The 20796-nt window shown below is 46.2% G+C and overlaps 2 protein-coding genes across 4 annotated transcripts in view; both read left to right on the top strand.

Moving 5' to 3' along the window:
• The window catches only part of ERICH5 (glutamate rich 5), a 700842-nt gene that overhangs the window by 490586 nt on the left and 189460 nt on the right, over nt 1-20796 (top strand). The window lies entirely within an intron of this gene.
• The window catches only part of MATN2 (matrilin 2), a 167977-nt gene that overhangs the window by 11808 nt on the left and 135373 nt on the right, over nt 1-20796 (top strand). For 2 of the 3 annotated variants that reach the window (XM_050800487.1, XM_050800486.1), the window contains exon 1: nt 6058-6223. In XM_050800487.1, coding sequence (XP_050656444.1) covers nt 6082-6223 — 142 coding nt within the window. In that variant the 5' untranslated portion in view covers nt 6058-6081. Of the gene's footprint in view, nt 1-6055; nt 6224-20796 lie in introns of those variants that run through there. The other variant, XM_050800488.1, reaches the window with a different exon arrangement.

The raw sequence follows: 20796 nt of genomic DNA, 5'->3' as shown, positions 1-20796 counted from the left end.
CTTTTTTTTTGAGGCAGGGTCTTGCTCTGTCACCCAGGCTGGAGTGCAGTGGTGGTGATCATGGCTCACTGCAGCTTCAACCTCCTGGGCTCAAGTGATTCTCCCACCTCAGCCCCCCCCCCCCAGTAGCTGTTCTAAGTTTTCTTCCTTTGTGCCACCATGCCTGGCTAATTTTTGTATGTTTTGTAGCAATGGGATTTTGCCATGTTGCCCAGGCTGGTCTCTAACTCCTGGGCTCAAGCGATCTGCTCACCTTGACTTACCAAAGTTCTGGGATTCCAAGTATGCACCACGGTGCCGAACCGAGGTTCCAGTTTCTTCACATCCTCACCAACACTTGGTTATGTCAGTCTTTTAAAAATTGTTTTTTAATTTTTTCATATTCTCAGGTCATATTATACTCTTTTCAATTCCAGCTTATATTATGCTCTTTTCAATTTTATCTATTCTAGTAGATTTGTTGTGGCATCTTATTGTGCTTTTAATTTGTATTTTTCTAATGACTAACGCTGTTGAACATGTTTTCATATGTTTATTTTTCATCCATGTATCTTCTTTGGTGATGTGACTATTCAAATCTTTTGCACATTCTGAAGTGGGTTGTTTATCCTCTTCTAATTGAGTGATAAGAGTTTATATAGTCCCAGCCAGGCACTGTGGCTCACGCCTGTAATCCTAGCACTCTGGGAGGCCATGGCGGGCAGATCACCCGACATCAGGAGTTCGAGACTGGCCTGGCCAATATAGTGAAACCCCATCTCTACTAAAAATACAAAAATTAGCCAGGTGTGGTGGGACATACCTGTAGTCCCAGCTACTTGGGAGGCTGAGGCAGGAGAATCACCTGAACCCAGGAGGCAGAGGTTGCAGTGAGCCAAGATCGTGCCATTGCACTCCAGCCTGGGTGACAGAGTGACACTCTGTCTCAGAAAAAAAAAAAGAATTTATATAGTCTGGATAGAAATAATCGATCAGAAACATATTTTACAAACATTTTCTACTAGTCTGTGACTTGTCATGCCATTGCATTTTGTTTGTTTGTTTTGAGACAGAGTCTCATTCTGTTGCCCAGGCTGGAATACAGTGGTGTAATTATGGCTCACTGTACCCTCGACCTCTCGGGCTCAAGCAATCCTCCAGTCTCAGCCTCCCAAGTAGCTGGGACTGCAGGTGCGTGCCACCCTCCCCAGCTAATTTTTTTTTTTTTTTTTTTTTTTTGAGACGGGGTCTCACTCTGTCCCCAGGCTGGAGTGCAGTGACACAATCGCGGCTCACTGCAAGCTCCGCCTCCCGGGTTCACGCCATTCTCCTGCCTCAGGCTCCCGAGTAGCTGGGACTACAGGCGCCCGCCACCACTCCTGGCTAATGTTTTTGTATTTTTAGTAGAGACGAGGTTTCACCGTGTTAGCCAGGATGGTCTCCATCTCTTGACCTCGCACCTCGGCCTCCCAAAGTGCTGGGATTGAGCCAGCATGAGACACCACGCCCAGCCTAATTTTTGTATTTTTTGTAGAGACAAGGTTTTGCCATGTTGCCTTGCCTTAGCCTCCCAAAGTGCTGGGATTACAGGAGTGAGCCACTGCACCCGGCCTTTTGCCATTGCATTTTGATAAAAAGAAAGTTTTAAATATTTTTAGATACTAATGTGTATTTAACAGTTATGGATTTGTATGTTATTATTAGGATAATATACATAAGTAAGCATAAAATCTGTCTAATATACATTAAGTGGCTTAATATGACAAAATTAGAAGTGTATGCTTTCTTTTTCTTTTCTTTCTTTTTTTTTTTTTTTTTTTGAGATGGAGTTTTGCTTTTGCTCTTATTGCCCAGGCTGGAGTGCAATGGCATGATCTTGGCTCATTGCAGCCTTCACCTTCCAGGTTTAATCGATTCTCCTGCCTCAGCCTCCCATGTAGCTGGGATTACAGGCATGCACCACCATGCCCAGCTAATTTTGTATTTTTAGTAGAGACGGGGTTTTTCCATGTTGATCAGGCTGGTCTCGAACTTCTGACCTCAGGTGATCCACCCACCTTAGCCTCCAAAGTGCTGGGATTACAGGTGTGAGCCACCGCACCCGGTCAACAGTGTATACTATTGATTGGTTTGATTACAGAATAATACCAATAATAATAATAACAGCAACAACAGGCCAAGTGTGGTGGCTCATGCCTGTAATCCTAGCACTTTGGGAGGCTGAGGTGAGTGAGGAGTTCAAGACCAGCCTGGGCAACATGATGAAACCCCACATCTACTAAAATACAAAGAATTAGCTGGGCATGGTGTGGCGCACCTGTAGTCCCAGCTACTGGGGAGGCTGAGGCATGAGAATTTCTTGAACCCGGGAGGCGGAGGTTGCCATGAGCCAAGATCACACCACTGCACTTCAGCCTGGGCGACAGCGAGACTCTGTCTCCAAATAGTAACAACAACAACAACAACAAATAGCTAACACTTATTCAGCACTTCCTATGTGCCAGACAGTGTTTGAAGTGCTTTAAATGTATCTACATATGAACTGATTTATTCTATACAACAATTAGGTCTACTGTTACCTCCATTTTAAAGATGAGGAAACTGAGGTCAAGAGAGGGTAAGTAACCTGCTCAGGGTTAGACAGCTAGCATTATTTTGCTTTGTTTATTTTTAACTGCTCACTCTTCACCTATCTTCAGTGCCTTTTTGTTAGCAGTGGTGACTTGGAAATACAAACATTTCTTGAAATCCACATTAAACCCAAACCACATGCAATCATGTTTGTTTTTTGGAAATGATCACACACCACATCATATTCCAAGTGTTTGATTTGAGTGCAAATGCCTCAGAGTGGAAGTGGGCCTTGAGAGCATGTTGTATACATTTTGAAACAAATAAGCCTGGACTTTTTATCTGTTCAGTTTGGAGAAAGGGGAATAGTAATAAAATAATAAATCACATATAAATGATGAAACACACTGAATAGTGTTTTATAAAATAAGGTGAGGGCATGATGGCACACCTGTAGTCCCAGCTACTCGGGAGGCTTGGGTGGGAGTATCACTGGAGTTCAGGAGTTCAAAGAGGCAGTGAGTTACTGTGCCACTGCACTCCAGCCTAGATGACAAAGTGAGACCCTGTCCTCCCACCCCTAACAAAAGCCCTGAGATGATAAATAGCAAGGCAGCTTGAAAGTAAATAGTAAGTTTAGGGTTTGCGAAAGAGGCAAGATGTTCTGTTTTCGTCCTTTGTTTAGAAGGAATCTCAGAGTTAAAGCTATGAGAAGGGACCAATCTAATTAGTAAAGAGTTTAAAGAGGCTGGGTGTGTTGGCTCACACCTGTAGTCCCAGCTACTTGGGAGGCTGAAGTGGGGGGATCGCTCAAGCCTGGGAAGTTGAGCTGCCATGAGCCATGATCACACCACTGCATTCTAGCCTGGGTGAGAGAGTGAGACCCTGTCTCAAAAAAATAGTTTAAATGGTTTAAAAAGGGCTGGGTGTGGTGGCTCACGCCTACAATCCCAGCGCTTTGGGAGGCCGAGGTGGGTGGATTACAAGGTCAGGAGATCGAGACCATCCTGGCTAACACGGTGATACCCCGTCTCTACTAAAAATAAAAAAATGAGCCGGGCGTGGTGGCGGGCGCCTGTAGTCCCAGCTACTCGGGAGGCTGAGGCAGGAGAATGGCGTGAACCCGGGAGGCGAAGCTTGCAGTGAGCCACGATCGCGCCACTACACTCCAGCCTGGGCAACAGTGTGAGACCCCGTCTCAAAAAAAAGAAAAAAAAAAAGATTTAAAAAGGGGAGTGTGGAGAGTAGTTATTTGTAGTGAGCTAGTGCTGGGGTCCCCAACCCCCGCCAGAATCGGTCCGTGGTCTCTTAGGAACCAGGCCGCACAGCAGGAGGTGCGCAGTGGGTGAGCTCAGCTTCACCTGTATTTACAGCCGTTCCCCATTGCCTGCGTTACCGCCTGAGCTCTGCCTCCTGTCAGATCACCAGCACCATTAAATCCATTAGATTCTTTTTTTAAAAAATTGCTGCTGCACAAATTAAGGCATTAGATTCTCATAGGAACGTCAACCCTATTGTGAACTGCACACTCCTTATGAGAATCTAATGCCCGATAATCTGTCACTGTCTCCTGTCACCCCCAGATGAGATCATCTAGTTGCAGGAAAACAAGCTCAGGGCTCCCACTGATTCCTACATTATGTTGAGCTGTATAATTATTTCATTACATATTGCAATGTAATAATAATAGAAATAAAGTGCACAATAAATGTAATGCACTTGAATCATCCCAAAATCATCCCCCCGACTGGGTCTGTGGAAAAATTGTCTTCCATGAAATCAGTCCCTGGTGCCGAAAAGGTTGGGGACCACTGAGCTAGTGGGTTCTGGAACTTCACCTCTTATGAGCAATGTTACTTTGGGCAAGTTACTTAACTTCTCTGAGTTACTCTATGAATTAAATCACTTAATACGTTGAAGGCACTTGGCCCAGTGGCTGGCACATAGGAGATGCTAAATAAACATTCACTATTTTAAATATAATCTTAAGGCATAGTAAAATTATATGAAAAATAGTGAGCTAGTTCAACACAGCAAGTGTGAAAAACTGGACTCTGAAGGTTGACAGGCCCAGGTCCATTCCCAGGTCAATTCCTGGAAGCAATTTGCTGAACAAACAGTTCGCTGAAATAGCGAGGTTTTTTTTTTTTTTAAGTTTTGAAACATGGTCCCTGCCTCACCCCTGCCCTGTCCCTGCCTCTGACAAGGAAACAACTATGGCTTTTTGTGACTTGATTTCTGGGGGTTTTCCTTTCAGTTTTCTACTAATCAATGCATTGGAAAATTGACCTGTTAGTCCTGGGTTTGAATTTGTTTTACTCTTTTTTTTCTTTTTTTTTTTTTTGAGACAGAGTCTTGCTCTGTCACCCAGGCTGGAGTATAGTGGTGCAATCTCTGCTCACTGCAGTCTCTGCCTCCTGGGTTCAAGCGATTCTTGTGCCTCAGCCTCCTAAGTAGCTGGGACTGCAGGCGCGAGCCACCATACCTGGCTAATTTTTGTATTTTTAGTAGAGACTGGGTTTTGCCATGTTGGCCAGGCTGGTCTCAAACTCTTGGCCTCAAGTGATCTGCCCACCTCAGCCTCCCAAAGTGCTGGGATTACAGGTGTGAGTCACTACATCTGGACTTTTTTTACTTTTTAAATGAGTTTAAAAAAATATTGTTTTGTAGAAATGGGGCCTTGCTATGTGGACCAGGCTGGTTTCAAACTTCTGGCATCAAGCAATCCTTCTTTCTAGGCCTCCCAAAGCACTAGGATTACAGACATGAGCCATGGCACCCAGCCTTGACCCTGGGTTTGAATTCTGGTTCTGACACTTGCTAACTGTGTGTGACCTTGGGCAGGCCACTGACCCTTCCTGAGCCTTATGGGAATGTGGGAATAATATTAGGTAATTGAGCAAGTTAATATAGGTAAAGAATTTATAATAGGGATTGGCACATGGCCTCAGTCTAATACCAGAGTCAAAGCCCATAACCATTGTGCCAACACTCTCGTAATAAATGTATGTGGGAGACAGGGAGGCAGGGAGGCTGGCTACGTGATGCTACTTTCTGTCAACTACACATTAATTTTATATGTATAATTTATATAAACCAATTGGTGTCATCTACTATTATTAGACTGAACGAATATTGTTACTTGGAACTCTCAGATATATAATAGTTTTTTTTTGTTCAAATCCAAAATGTAAAATGTGACTATGAGTAATTGATAATGAACTTAGCTGATAAGAAACTTCAGGATAGATTTTTCTCAAGTTTTCCATTCAGTCTTACAGTGATTACAGTGATGAAAAATTCCAACTATGCATGCCCTGCTCAGAGTGTCCAAGAAGAGCCTACCAATGGGGGCTACTTAAGCTCTCAAAGACCGAACACACAAACAGCATTTTGAGTACAAGTGGCCTGTTTGAAAAGGCGGGGCGGCAGGCCTGCCGCTCCTGGAGTTTAGGGAGACCCAGAAATCTCACCCTGCCGCCTTCCCGTGTTGTGTTTGTCACAGCCTTGCCCCTCTTGCTCGTCTTGAAAATGGAAAAGATGCTCGCAGGCTGCTTCCTGCTGTTCCTCGGACAGATCCTCCTCCTCCCCGCCGAGGCTAAGGAGCGGTCACGTGGGAGGTCCATCTCTAGAGGCAGACACGCTCGGACCCACCCGCAGACGGCCCTTCTGGGTGAGTGACAGTGCCCACCCCCAAAAGTGGGCAGGTGGGGGTGGTTCGGGGAGGGCTCAGGGACAGGGATTGGTGACTGTTTGGGAAGCTCTCCTTTCCCTGGGTCCTCGTTGGATGTGCTGGGCCTGGGGTCCTCACCGGTGGTGAATGCATCTGGAGTTGAGGACATGGTTGCACACGAGTTTTCAGAATAAATTTTCCTTTGAAGCTTTAATTGAATCTGAAGCTCATGGCTTTTCTCCAATATTCGGGGCAAGATTTCTCATCTGAAATGTCCTTGTTGTTGGACCTATCTGGGCAAAGGTGTTATGAAAATTGTGTATTAGGTTTGCCCAGCTAGATCTGTTAATAATGCTTCCCTGCGTGGCAGCAGGGAAGAAAGAGCTGGCCCAGAAGAGAGGCGGGGACATTGTGAGCTGAATCGAGGTATTAGGAATGGAAAATGCCAGGGGTCTATTCATCTGATCCAGTGAACATGTTTCCTAGAGAAAGAAAATGTCATGAAAACATACAGAAAACGTATAAATCAGCTGATTCTAAACAAGGGCCTTGGTAAGCCTGGCTTGTGGAGGTTATAGGAAGGTTGGGTAGTGCCAAGAGAATGAGTTTTGGCATTGACCTGGGTTCAAGTCTTGCCTCTGCTACTTTCCAGATGTGATATAACCTCCCTGAGGCTATAGATGTGATACAACGTAGGTGATATAACCTCCCTGAGGCTCAGTTTTATCATCTGTAAAATGGAAATGTGAATGCCAACCTTGGAACATTTCTGTGAGGAATAAATGAGGTAACACAGTAAGGAAAAGCTTTACCACAATTATCATTCTAATAAGTTCTTTGAAACTGTATTTGACATTTGTATCTTGTTGGCCAGCCACTTGAATCTGACCCCCTACAAAGGCTGCTAAGAGAACTGCCCAACGACCTGGTAGCCTCAGCAGCATCTGAAATTATAATCAGGGACCACAGGGACCTAAAGAGCCCTGTTTTCAGAGGTCAGAATCTTTATTGATGTTAACTAAATGAGGACCCCAGTGATAGATCTTCCAGGTTCTTGAAAGTCCTTGTTTCCATAGTGATGTAAACAAGACTTTTGCAAATGTGAAAATGAGTGGGAAGTGTTTAATATGTTAATTGAAACGTTTTGAAAAACAAATTCCAAGATGATTAACAACATCTCTCTCTCTCTCTCTCTCTCTCTCTCTCTCTATATATATATATATATAAAACTGACGATGCACACAATCTCAGCTCATTGCAACCTCCACCTCCTGGGTTCAAGCACATCTCCCACCACAGCCTCCTGAGTAGCTGGGTTTACAGGGGCACACCACCATGCCCAGCTAATTTTTGTATTTTTAGTACAGACGGGGTTTCACCATGTTGGCCAGGCTACTCTCAAACTCTTGGCCTCAAGTGATCTGCTACCTCGACCCTCCAAAGTGCTGGGATTACAGACATGTGCCAGTATGCCTGGCCAAGATACTTGATTTCTGGATCACCAGCAGTGGCTGCACAGTTGGGTTTCTGATGGGGCTGGTCTCAGGAAAAGCCACCACACACTTGCCTGGAAAAGCACACTGCTTCTCTGGGCTCCAAGTCTCTCTCTCCCTCTTTCCTCCCTCTGATACACACACACGGACCACATCACCCCCACCTGCCCTAGTTGTCAGCATTCGCTGTCATCCTCCTTCGCCTAGAAGCCCATTTTGCTAAAGGCACCAACCTTGCATCCAGCATTGATTCCTTCTTCTCATTTTTCAAGAGAATGTGTCAGAGACAAAGAGGGGGATGAGACACAACGTATCTTTTCCACCCCAAGACTGCAAGTGGGCATGGGTGTTTTCACTCCATAAGCTGTGCAAGTGGCTGCTCCCAGATATGCTGGAGGGCTGCTTGACTTATGAAAATGGTGGAGTGGGCCAGGCATGATGGCTCATGCCTGTAATCCCAGCACTTTGGGAGGCCGAGTGGGCGGATCATGAGGTCAGGAGTTCGAGACCAGCCTGACCAACATGGTTAAACCCTGTCTCTACTAAAAATACAAAACTTAGCTGGGCATGGTGGCAAGTGCCTGTGATCCCAGCTACTCAAGAGGCTGAGGTAGGAGAATTGCTTGAACCTGGGAGGTGGAGGTTGCAGTGAGCCAAGATCGTGCCACTGCACTCCAGCCTGGTGACAGAGTGAGACTCCGTCTTAAAAAAAAAAGAAAAAGAAAACAGTGGCGTGATAATCATGAAACCAGAAGGCAAACACTATGGCTGTGGCCTGGATTCTCAAGTGCAATCTGCTTTTGTTCTGATTTTGATGGGGAACAAAAATGGAAATGCATGCTCATTGGTAGTCCTTGCCCTGAGGGTATGACCTTCTCTTCATTCTTAGAATACTATAGTGTTTTGTATTTTATGCATGTTTGCTTCTCTTGGCTCTTGGACTATTTGTTCAGAATATGGCCCAGGCCACATTTCACTTTTTAGTGGCAAATCATTTTGGCTAAAGCTATGGCATCCACTGGCATGATTTATTTTACTGGTTATTTGCTTGCAAATATGTTCCTGAAAGTTTAACAGAGTAGAAACAGCAGAATGGTTTCTTAGGTTAATTTTTTGTTTGAACTTTCTGGGTTTTAAAAATGTTTATCTTTTATGTTTAAATTCAGATCAGAGTCTCAGTAACAACTTGAGTCCGTTTGAAAAAATAACGCATCTATTTATCCACCCATCATGTGAACATCTGCAGGCTGTTCACTCCGCAGCCTGTGATGTCTGTCCACATGGGCTTATCTCTTACCTCATTCATTTATCTGGAATTTCTGCTCTGTGCCAGACACTGGTTGTGGGGCGGGGGTAGTGTTTAAGATGAATAGACACCATCAGGAGGTGCACAGAGTAGTGGAAGAGACAGGCATGTGAAAAGATCATTAATTTGGTAGAATCGGTGTGCAAAAGTAGAGGCATAGCTACATTATAGCTCAACTCTTCCTGCTGAGCAGGCTTAGTGTAAGGTAGTGGTTCTCAAGCTTTGGTCTCAGGATCCCTCCTTTTATACTAAAAATTATTTTTATTTTATTTTATTTTATTTTATTTTATTTTGAGACAGGGTCTCACTGTCTCCCAGGCTGGAGTGCAGTGGCATGATCATGGCTCACTGCAGCCTTGACCTCTTGAGCTCAGTTTTCCAACCTCAGCATCTCAAGTAGCTGGGACTGACTACAGGCACATGCCACTACACCCGGCTAATTTTTGTATTTTTTATAGAGACAGGGTTTCGCCATGTTGTCCAGGCTGATTTTGAACTCCTGAGCTCAAGCAAGCCCCCCGCCTCAGTCTCCCAAAGTTCTGGGATTCTAGGCGTGAGCCACTGTGCCCAGCCAAAATTTTTTTTTTTTTTTTGAGACAGAGTCTTCCTCTGTCGCCCAGGCTGGAGTGCAGTGGCCGGATCTCAGCTCACTGCAAGCTCCGCCTCCTGGGTTCGCGCCATTCTCCCGCCTCAGCCTCCCAAGTAGCTGGGACTACAGGCGCCCGCCACCTCGCCTGGCTAGTTTTTTGTATTTTTTAGTAGAGACAGGGTTTCACTGTGTTAGCCAGGATGGTCTCGATCTCCTGACCTTGTGATCTGCCCGTCTCCACCTCCCAAAGTGCTGGGATTACAGGCTTGAGCCACCTTGCCCGGCCGCCCAGCCAAAAATTATTAAGAATCCCCAAGAACTTTTGTTTGTTTGTTTTTTAAGAAACCTGAGGACAATCAAGGGAGTTTTTGTTTATGTAGGTTAGATCTATTGGTATCTACTTGATCAGAAATTTAAAAATAACAATAATAAAATCAGAATGTGTTAACAAACTATATGTGTATAAAAAACTATATTTCCTGGCCAGGTGCGTGGCCAGATGCAGTGGCTAATGCCTGTAATTCCAGTATTTTGGGAGGTCGAGGTGGGAGGATCACTTGAGCCCAGGAGTTTGAGACTAGTCTGGGCAACATAGGGATAACTTGTCTCTACAAAAAAATGAAAAAGTTAGGCTGTGCACGGTGGCTCATGCCTGTAATCCCAGCACTTTGGGAGGCCGCGGTGGGCAGATCACTTGAGGTCAGGAGTTTGAGACCAGCCTGGCCAACATAGTGAAAACCCGTCTCTACTAAAAATACAAAAATTAACCTGGTGTGGTGGTGTGCGCCTGTAATCCCAGCTACTCGGGAGGCTGAGACAGGAGAATTGCTTGAACCCGGGAGGCGGAGGTTGCAGTGAGCCGAGATCATCCCACTGCACTTCAGCCTGGGTGACAAGAGCGAAACTGTCTCAAAAGAAAAAAAGAAAGAAAGAAAAAATTACCCGGGTGTGGTGGTGCACACCTATAGTCCCAGCTATTTGAAATGCTTAGGCTGCAGGATCACTTGAGCCCCAGAGGTTGAGGCGGCATGAGTGAGCCATAATGGTGCCACTGCACTCCAGCCTGGGTGACAACAGTGAGACCCTGTCTCCAAAAAAAAAAAAGAAGAGTGGCACTGTTTTACAGTTTTGCAAATCTTGTAATGGTCTGGCTTCATAGAAGACAGCTGGATTGTCATTTCTTGACCATTCAAGCTGTCATGAAATGTTTTCGTTAGATTATATGAAAATGCATGGATATGTAGTTGGAAAAAGGAAGAGCATTTAAATAGCCTTTTCATATAATTGTGAATGTTCTTTGATACTACACCAAAACTTGACAAAGAGTAGTTTCTTAAAGGTTAGTTGCAATGTGAAATCTAAAACCAGATCAACAAACTTTTTGTTCTCTATATACCCACAAGAGAATGAGAGTATGAAAGGCAAACATTCATGTTATTATGGAAATAGTTCTGACCTCATGGATCCTCTGAAAAGGGCTCAGGGACCCCCAGAATTCCCCAAACCACACTTAAGAATGGCTGGTTTAAGGGTATCGTTCCCAGTGAAGGTCCTGACCATGGAGAGCCCTGTGGGACAGCAGGTGGCAGAGGCATGAGGCATGAGGATGGAGTGTGGCAGTGGGGCTCTGATGTGGTGCTGGGTCTGCCAGGCAGGTGGTCTGAGCTGGAGATAAGCCAGCAATCACTTAGGACCTTGAGGGCTCCAAGGAAGATTTTGAGCTTCATTTTGCAGGGGTGGGAGCCGTGGAGGGCTTTAAGCAGTCAACAGTGGGTGTCGCGTTGTCTTTGCACCCACTGTACTCTCTGGACAGACTTGACCTTCCTGGGTTGTGGCAAAGAGCAGGGATCTAAATAGCAGGCTGCAACAGGAGAAGGAACGAGCACCTGCTCTAGGCCAAAGATCGCTCCAGGCAACAACGCTGGCAGGTAGAGTCAGAGAAGCTGGCTGTGCTGTACCCAGAACCCTTTGCACTTCGGATTCTTTCCCTTGACCAGCCTTATCAGTGGCACCCATCCCCTTCCACACTCCTCCCTAGGCCCTCCTCAAGGGGGCGCTAACTGGAAGGCATGCTGCCCCACTGCTAATGGCTGCCTGCTTTGTTTGTGCACACTTTTCCTCTTTGTTACACCACTTTCCTTTGAGAGGGTGGACCTATCTCCTGAGCAACCAGTGGGGTATATCAGCCTTTTTGGAAACCTTAATCCTCCTTGCCCAAACTCCCAGAGTATTCTTTATTTTTTAAATTTTTTTATTTTTTTTAAGATAGAGTCTTGCTCTGTCATCAGGCTGGAGTGCAGTGGTGCAATCTCGGCTCACTGCAACCTCTGCCTCCCGGGTTCAAGTGATTCTCCTGCCTCAGCCTCCAGAGTAGCTGGGATTACAGGTGCCTGCCACTACGCCTGGCTAATTTTTGTATTTTTAGTAGAGACAGGGTTTCACCATGTTGGCCAGGATGGTCTTGATCTCTTGACCTCATGATCCACCCGCCTTGGCCTCCAAAGTGCTGGGATTACAGGCGTGAGGCTCCGCGCCCGGGCCCCAGTATATTCTTGATTCCCACCACTTCACAAATTACTCTACAGCCAGCCAGCTTGTGGTCTGTGGTGGTGGTCTGTCTTATGAGGTCTTGTTGACATTCTTTTCTAAATTTACCAAACTGGCTCATTTTATTTCTGCTAATTAACCTTGAAACGCTTTTCTTTTCTTATTATAGATTCCCCTTTGGATCAATACTACACACTCAGAAGTTATGTTTGTGTTTTAAGAGAGCATTTTGTGGCAATATGGCGTCAATCCTAGAAGTGGGAGACAAAGATTTAAAAGGAAGTTGGCCCTGCAGTCTGGTCAGGGGATGGTGGGGCCTGAGCTCCCTCCCACCCCCAACCCCACCTCACACACTGCTGGATGAACTCCAGAGGTGTTCCAAGGGTAGATACCACAGCATTTAGTAAAGTTTACATATAACAGTTAATTTACTACTTAAAAGCTAACGAAGAAAATCTAAGAATTCACCTGTTTTTTTTTTCTTAGACAGGATGTTATTCTGTTGCCCAGGCTGGAGTGCAGTGGCACTCTCATAGCTCACTGCAGCCTGAGCTCAGGCGATCCTCCCAACTCAGCTTCCCAACTAACTAGGACTACAGTCATGCAGTACCACACCCAACTAATTGTTTAATTTTTTTGTAGAGACAGGATCTTACTATGTTGCACAGACTGGTTTCAAATTCCTGGCCTCATGCAATCCTCCTGCCTTGGCCTCCCAAAGTGTTGGGATTATAAGTGTGAACCATTGCTCCTGGCAGAATTCACCTTATACAGCCCCCAAATTCTGCTTTTGGGGAATCACAATGTATTAAGAGGCACTTATTTTCATTTTTGCATATATCTCTAAACCTGACATCAAAATATTCATAAAATTGCAATACATTTCATATAATGAGCTGAAACCTCTTAAGTGAGCCATGTGAAGTTGTTGGCTGCCTGGAGAATTAAATGTAAACATGGCCTGCTCTGTGTTGCTAATGGAAATTTTTACCTAGGTTGATATTTATTAACTTTTTTTTTTTTTGAGACAGAGTCTTGCTGTGTCACCCAGGCTGGAGTGCAATGGCACGATCTTGGTTCACTGCAACCTTCGCCTCCCGGGTTCAAGCAATTCTCTGCCTTGGCCTCCCGAGTAGCTGAGATTGCAGGCACCGGCCACCATGCCCGGCTAATTTTTGTAGTTTTAATAGAGATGGGGTTTCACCATGTTGGCCAGGCTGGTCTCAAACTCCTGACCTCACGTGATCTGCCCACCTAGGCCTCCCAAAATGCTGGAATTATAGTCATGAGCCACCGTGTCCAGCTCCAACCTACATTTTTAAGGCTTAGAAATCCACTCAATGGATTTCTACATCCCAAAACAATACCTTTACTTGACTTTTATTGGCCTCTTCTGTGAAGGAGGGAAAGCAGATGCCAGAAGCCATGAGAGTCTCTGGCTCTCCAACCAACCCATGGAAGCCGCTAGGCTTACATTTCCTGAAGCCGTTTTGCCATAATTAAAAGTTTGTCTCTTTCCCTGAGCTTTCCAGAGCTTTGTCCATCCTCTTCCTTCTACCTGGAATATCCTTCCCCAAACAAGACCCATTCTCATCCAGGGCCAGGTCAACTGTTGCCTCCTCCCTCTCCAGGCAAGACCTCCATTGAGGGACCACACACATTGCAGGTCCTCTGCCAAAGTGCCAACCCTCCCTGCCTTACATTCCAAGGGGTAATAGTGATACCTACCTCAGAGGGATTCACATTTTAGCTATTTTTGCACTTGTCTCATTTTACTACTAGACTGTCTCTTCAAGATAGGGACTGAATATTTTTCATTTCTCATATCACCTATGAAAGGCAACTCTAATTTACTGAGCCCCTGCTGTGTGTTGGGATGTGTTATCTCACCTAATCCATAGCAGGAGCAAACACTGCAAGGTAATTATTGTTATATTCTATTTTCAGGCAAGGAAGCTGAGGCTCAGATAGGTTAAGCAGTTTTAGCAAACTTGTCAAGACTTCTGCAAACCTAGACAGAAAATGTCCTCAACCCCCAGCCCCTTTATGGAAAGGATGCATGGCTTAGGGGCAGATATGCCTTGGAGCAAAGAGAAAAGCACCTGTACTCCTGCTTGCTCCTCAACCCAGAGTTTTTATGTAGACCATAGAATGCCCTGCCCATCTGTATTTGGCGGTGCTGCTACGCCTGTCACACCTGGATTCTACTGACCTCCAGCCCTGGCTGTGGTTCTGCCCAGGGCTCAGTGTATATTGAACAAGTAAGTGAATGAGACGTGCAGAAGGCTGATTTCGTCCTTATTTGAATGATTTCGATCTTGATTAAACTTCTTCTTAGCAAGAGGTTATTTTATTCTCCTGGACCTCAGTTCATTCATCTCTAAAAGAAGGAGGTTGAAGTCAATGATCTCTCAGGTCTCATCTAGGATGTGGTGATGTCACCAATTCCCCTGACAACCTTTCTGTGTGGGAACCCTGATGAAATCCGCAGCTTTCCCTCACTCTGTCCAGGTAGGAAAGCCAAGGAGGAATCATATTCTGGAAGCCAAGGAAGGAGAAGTTTTGAGACACAGGATGGTCAGTAGGATCAGGCAGGACAGCAGGGATGGGGCAGTGGGATCAGGTAACACAGCAGGGCTGAGTAGTGGGTTCAGGCAGAACAGTGGGCTGGGCAGGGGGATCAGGTAACAGCAAAGTTAGGCAGTGGGATCAGTTAATGCAGGGCTAGGCAGTGGGATCAGGCAACACAACAGGGCTGGGCAGTGGGATCAGGCAACACAGCAGGGCTGGGCAGTGGGATCAGGCAACACAGCAGGGCTGGGCAGTGGGATCAGGCAGCACAGCAGGGCTGGGCAGTGGGATCAGGCAGCACAGCAGGGCTGGGCAGTGGGATCAGGCAGCACAGCAGGGCTGGGCAGTGGGATCAGGCAGCACAGCAGGGCTGGGCAGTGGGATCAGCAGCACAGCAGGGCTGGGCAGTGGGATCAGGCAGCACAGCAGGGCTGGGCAGTGGGATCAGGCAGCACAGCAGGGCTGGGCAGTGGGATCAGGCAGCACAGCAGGGCTGGGCAGTGGGATCAGGCAGCACAGCAGGGCTGGGCAGTGGGATCAGGCAGCACAGCAGGGCTGGGCAGTGGCGTCAGGCAATACAGCAGGGTTGGGGAGTGGGATCAGCCAACGCAACAGGGCTGGGCAGTGGCATCAGGTAACGCAGCAGGGCTGGGCAGTGGCATCAGGCAATGCAGTAGGGCTGGGCAGTGGGATCAGGCAACACAGCAGGGCTAGGTAATGGGATCAGGTAACACAGCAGGGCTGGGCAGTGGCATCAGGTAACACAGCAAGGCTGGGCAGTGGCATCAGGTAACACAGCAAGGCTGGGCAGTGGGATCAGGCAACACAGTAGGGCTGGGCAGTGGGATAGGCAACTCAACAGGGCTAGGCAGTGGGATCAGGCAATATGGCAGGGCTGGGCAGTGGGATTAAGCAGTGAGGTGGGGTTCTGAAACTTCATTGTGCATCAAAAGCTCCTGGAAGGCTTGTTAGAACACAGATTACTGGGCCCTGTGCACAAAGTGTCTGATTCAGTAGGTCTGGGTTGGGGCCTGATAAGTGGTATTCCTGGAGATCTCAGTTTGAGAACTATTACTGTAGAGAAACCTATAAGGTTGGGTGGGAATGGGCAGGAGGAAAAGATACTAGCAGGAGATGTTGTGGGACACGAGCCAGAAAGACAATACAAGATGAGTAACATCTGCAGAAAATTGCAGCTGCAGAGTATAAACTAACTGTAATCTGGGTCCAGCCCTTCTGAAACTTTAAAAATAAGCTGCTAGCATTGTCCAACCTTATAAGGAATTGGCAAAAGGTGGGCTTCAAGCCTACATGGGAGCCAGCCTCTTACAGCACAGCGGTTAGCAATACACATCTAAAGAACTAAGTGGCTGGCATGTGTCTTTATCATCAGAATTGATTATACAAATGAAGGTTGATGCATTGAGCCTATCAAATTGTTTTAAATATAGCAAAGGTTTTCTTTTTTAAACCCTGTGAAGTAAAACCGCCTCTGTTTCAGTGCTCAGCTGCAGTGCATCGTGGGCAGCACAATGACAGTTGGAAACGTGGACCCCAGGGAGGGACTGTCATGGCCGCCCTCAGCACAGACCTGCTGTTCCCTATCAAATTCATCATCCGTGCCTATGCTCTGTTTAATATAGAAACGAACCTCTCTCTTATCAATCATTTTTTATAAACTATATGAAGTAAAATTCTTCATTCCTATCTTGTGATTAACACTGGGAGAATCCAAAAAGCACAGCATCTGACCTCCAATAAGCTATAAAGTTAAAAGCTTTTCTAGGCAATGAATATATAACCTGATTTTTTTCTCCTTCAGATCCTCTCTCTCCCCTTCTTTCTCCCTTTCCTTTGTGTGAAACTCTTTCTTTATCCCTTTCCTTTTCTATAAACGTCCTTGATCTTTCCCTCTCCAGTCCTCCCACTTCTTCATTCCCTTCATTCCCAGGATGTTCTCTCTTCAGCTTGCCCATGTGTTTTGCACCTGTAACTCATGTGTGTGTTGGGGAGTAGAGGTGAAGATTATCCCTTCCATGAGTGACAGTCACCTTTCTTTTCTTTGCTAGCTGGTGCTTTTAGGAGACAAGGTGTACAACCTTACCCCTAAGGAGCCAGTCCTGTCTCTCGTCTCTCTAACTAATGATAATAATGATAACAATAGTAGTGATGATGGCTGGGTGCGGTGGCTCATGCCTGTAATCCTGCCAGCTGGGGAGGCCGGGTTGGGTGGATCACCTGAGGTCAGGAGTTCGAGACCAGCCTAGCCAACATGGTGAAACCTGTATCTACTAAAAATAGAAAAAATTAGCCAGGCGTGGTGATGGGCACCTGTAATCCCAGTTATTCAGGAGGCCGAGGCAGGAAAATTACTTGAATCTGGGAGGTGGAGGTTGCAGTGAGCTGATATCACACCACTGTGCTCTAGCCTGGGCAACAAGAGTGAAACTCTGTCTCAAAAAAAAAAAAAAAATTGTAGTGATGAGAAGCCACCATATGCCAGGCACTGTGGTAAGCAGCTCACACTTCACTCTGCATGTACTATTATCCCTTAAATGTCTCATACAAGGTCATTCAACTACTGAGCAGCCAGAGGTAGAATTCAAGAAGCAAACTTGCTGTTTTCTCTACTTAAACTCTTGTCACCCAGGCTGCAGGGCGGTGGTGCGATCATGGCTCACTGCAGCCTCGACCTCCGGGCCCAGGTGATCCTCCTACCTCAACTTCCCAAGTAGCTGGAATTACAAGCATGCACCACCATACCCAGCATTTTTTTTTTTGTATTTTTGAGAAAGACAGGGTTTCACCATGTTGCCCAGGCTTGTCTCAAACTCCTGAGCTCAAGTGATCCTCCTGCTGTGGCCTTCCAAAGTGTTAGGATTATAGGCATGAACCACCACACCCCGCCTACTTGAACTATTTTCTCTAACCCCACCCTCCCTGTTTTATCCAACTGAATTGGTCTCATCTTTCAGGTCTCAGCAGAAGCGCTTCTAATCTTCTAGGTTAGGATTAAATACTCCAACTATTGCATTCTCATGGAGTGCTGTATGTCCCCAAAACTGCACTTAGCCTGTACAGCAATTGCCTGCTTAATTGTCCATGTGGTTTGTCATTGTACCAGCATGGCCGAGCAAGGTGCCTGGAACACAGCAGGTATTCCATAAATGCCTGTAGGAAAAGTCAATTAACTGACTCTTCCTCAATAAATATATATATTCTAGAAATTTGAGTTGTGTATTAGTTTCCTAGGGCTGCTATAACAATATACTGCAAACTGGGTGGTTAAACAACAGAAATATATTGTTCACAGTTCTGGAGCTAGAAGTCTGAGCTCAAGGTGTCGGCTGTGTTGGTTTCTTCTGAGCCCTCTCTCCGTGGCTTGTAGGTGGCCGTCTTCTCCCTGTGTCTCCATGTGGCCTTTTCCTCTGTACCTGTGAGTGTCCAGACTTCCTCTTCTTATAAGGACACCAGTCACATTGAATGAGGCCTGCCGTAATCACCTCATTTTCACTTAATCACGTCTTTAAAGACCCTAACTCCAAATCCGGTTACATCTTGAAGGCCTGGGGGTGAGGACTTCACCATCTGAATCAGGGGCAGGGAGAAGGACAGAAGTCAGCCCGTGACAAGCTGCTTTGCTTTTCACTTTCCCGGTTTGTGGAGGACAGTGTGTCATCTTTCAACATGTTTCTAAATAGCCTCTTTTTCCTTTCTGATTCACTTGATGTTCCCACTTCAGGGTGACATGACAGATGCTGGGGAAGCATGTTCAAAGACTTGAGTAGTGTGTCACTTATTACTTTACCGTCGCATATTTCAGAGTCGTTAAAGCAGCTCCAGCAAGCGCAGTGGGCTGTGTAGCCGGAATCCTAGGGCTGCAGATAGGACACGAGCGCACTCTAACCAGGGTGTGAAACCAAGTCCAAGTAAGATTTTTCAAAAGCCAAGAATTAGCATGACTAGCTCAGTCCTGTTTCAGTATATCCAGGGGAGGCTGATTTATAGGGAAAGATGAAAGGAGGACAATGTGTATATTATTTTGGCTGCTCAGAAGGCCGTGGGGCTGGACAGGGGGGAGGAGGAAGTTATTATAAGCCTACAGCCAGCCAATTAGTAAGAACATCAAAGAGGAAGCTGGATGGCCAGATGGACCAAGAGCTGGGGCACAGGCAGGCTCTTCGGGAGAAACAAGATCAATGGATGCTTCGGACAACCTGAGTTCAGAGCCGGGAGAGGCCTTTGGAAAGGCATGATGGATTATGTGCACTGTGGGTCATTGCGCCATGAGAAGTCCCGGGCGGATGAGCCCCAGAGGCCCTTAAAGTCAGAGTGGACCGTTAAGTAAACTGCGGAGGAATTTCTTCTAGGAGGGCTCAGACTTGGCAAAGGCTGGGAAGGGCTGCTTTCCATCTCCAGCTCTTAATTCCCAAGCCCTGACACTGGGGCTCGCTTGTTCCAGCCTACTCGATCCATTTATTGAATAAAGATATACTGAGAACTGGCCGGGCATGGTCCGCCTGCAATCCCAGCACTTTGGGAGGCCGAGGAGGGCGGATCATGAGGTTAGGAGATCGAGACTGTCCTGGCTAACACAGTGAAACCCCGTCTCTACTAAAAATACAAAAAATTGGCCAGACGTGGTGATGGGTGCCTGTCCCAGCTACTGGGGAAGCTGAGGCAGGAGAATGGTGTGAACCCGGGAGGTGGAGCTTGCAGTGAGTGGAGATCGCACCACTGCACTCCAGCCTGGACTACAGAGCAAGACTTGGTCTAAAATATACATATATATATATACACACACACACACACACACATATACACACACACACTGAGAACCCCCTTATTCCAAGGTCTGTGCTAGGCCCAGTAAAAGATGAGGAATCCTTACATCTTTGGGACTTGGTGGGGTCACAGGGGAAGCGTCCTCCTCTCCTAGGTACATTTCATCCGTTTGCACCCAGATGTGGCCTGTCCCATGTGATTGTGCCACTACTGGTTGAAGCAGGCCTTTCTACTCTCCTCTTCCAGTTAAAGCTGAATTTGTCTCCAAAGTGAAGAAGAACAGGAAAACCATCAATTTTATGGAGCTTTTTAACTATACCAAAATGGTTTCATTCTGATACACTTTTTTTTTTTTTTTTTTTTTGAGATAGAGTCTTTCTCTGTTGCCCAGGCTGGAGTGGAGTGCAGCGGCCTGTTCTGGGTTCACTGTAACCTCTACTCTTGGGTTCCAGCAATTCTCCTGCCTCAGCCTGCTGAATAGCTGGGATTACAGGCACGCCCCACCACACTAGGCTAATTTTTGTATGTTTAGTAGAGATGGGGTTTTGCCATGTTGGCCAGGCTGGTCTTGAACTCCTGAGCTGAGGTGATCCACCCACCTTGACCTCCCAAAGTGCTGAGATTATAGGCGTGAGCCACCGTGCCCAGCCCTGATATACTATTTTGTTTCATTATTTGCCTGGGTTTTATTGATTCATCCGCTCAACAAATATGTATTGAGAAGCTACAGTGTGCAAGGCATTGCTTTGGGTGCCAAGGATACTGCAGGGTCAGGCCAGGGTCACATCTGGCTCACCACCAGTCAGGCTTTAGGGTTTGGTACAAATTCCACGGCCTCAGGCACCATGGGTGCATAGGATCAGCAAGAGAAGTCCTTAAAGAGATGGGAAACTCACTCATCCCCTTCTGTAGAGGGGATATATTTGACAACAAATTAAATATCTTTAAAATCCATTTGTGCATTCAAGTTTTTCATTTCTTCTTAAGTCTATTTTGGTCATTGATAGCTTTCTGAAAAATTGTCTCATTTGTCTACATTTTCAAATCTGTTGTTATAAATTACAGCTCATAATACTGAGCTATGTTTTAATAGGGAACATGTATTTTATAAATACATGTTTATAAAAATAGAGTCCCACTATGTTGCCCAGGCTGGTCTGGAACTCCTGGGCTCAAGCAATCCTCCTGCCTCAGCCTCCCAAAGTGCTGGGATTACAGATGTGAGCCACTGTGCCTGTCCAGGGGACACGTTTTTTTTTAACAAAAAGTGCCCAATGCTAGG

Source organism: Macaca thibetana, chromosome 8, assembly GCF_024542745.1.
Source record: "Macaca thibetana thibetana isolate TM-01 chromosome 8, ASM2454274v1, whole genome shotgun sequence".
NCBI classification, from domain to species: domain Eukaryota; kingdom Metazoa; phylum Chordata; class Mammalia; order Primates; family Cercopithecidae; genus Macaca; species Macaca thibetana.
This window is presented reverse-complemented; position numbering and strand designations above follow the sequence as displayed.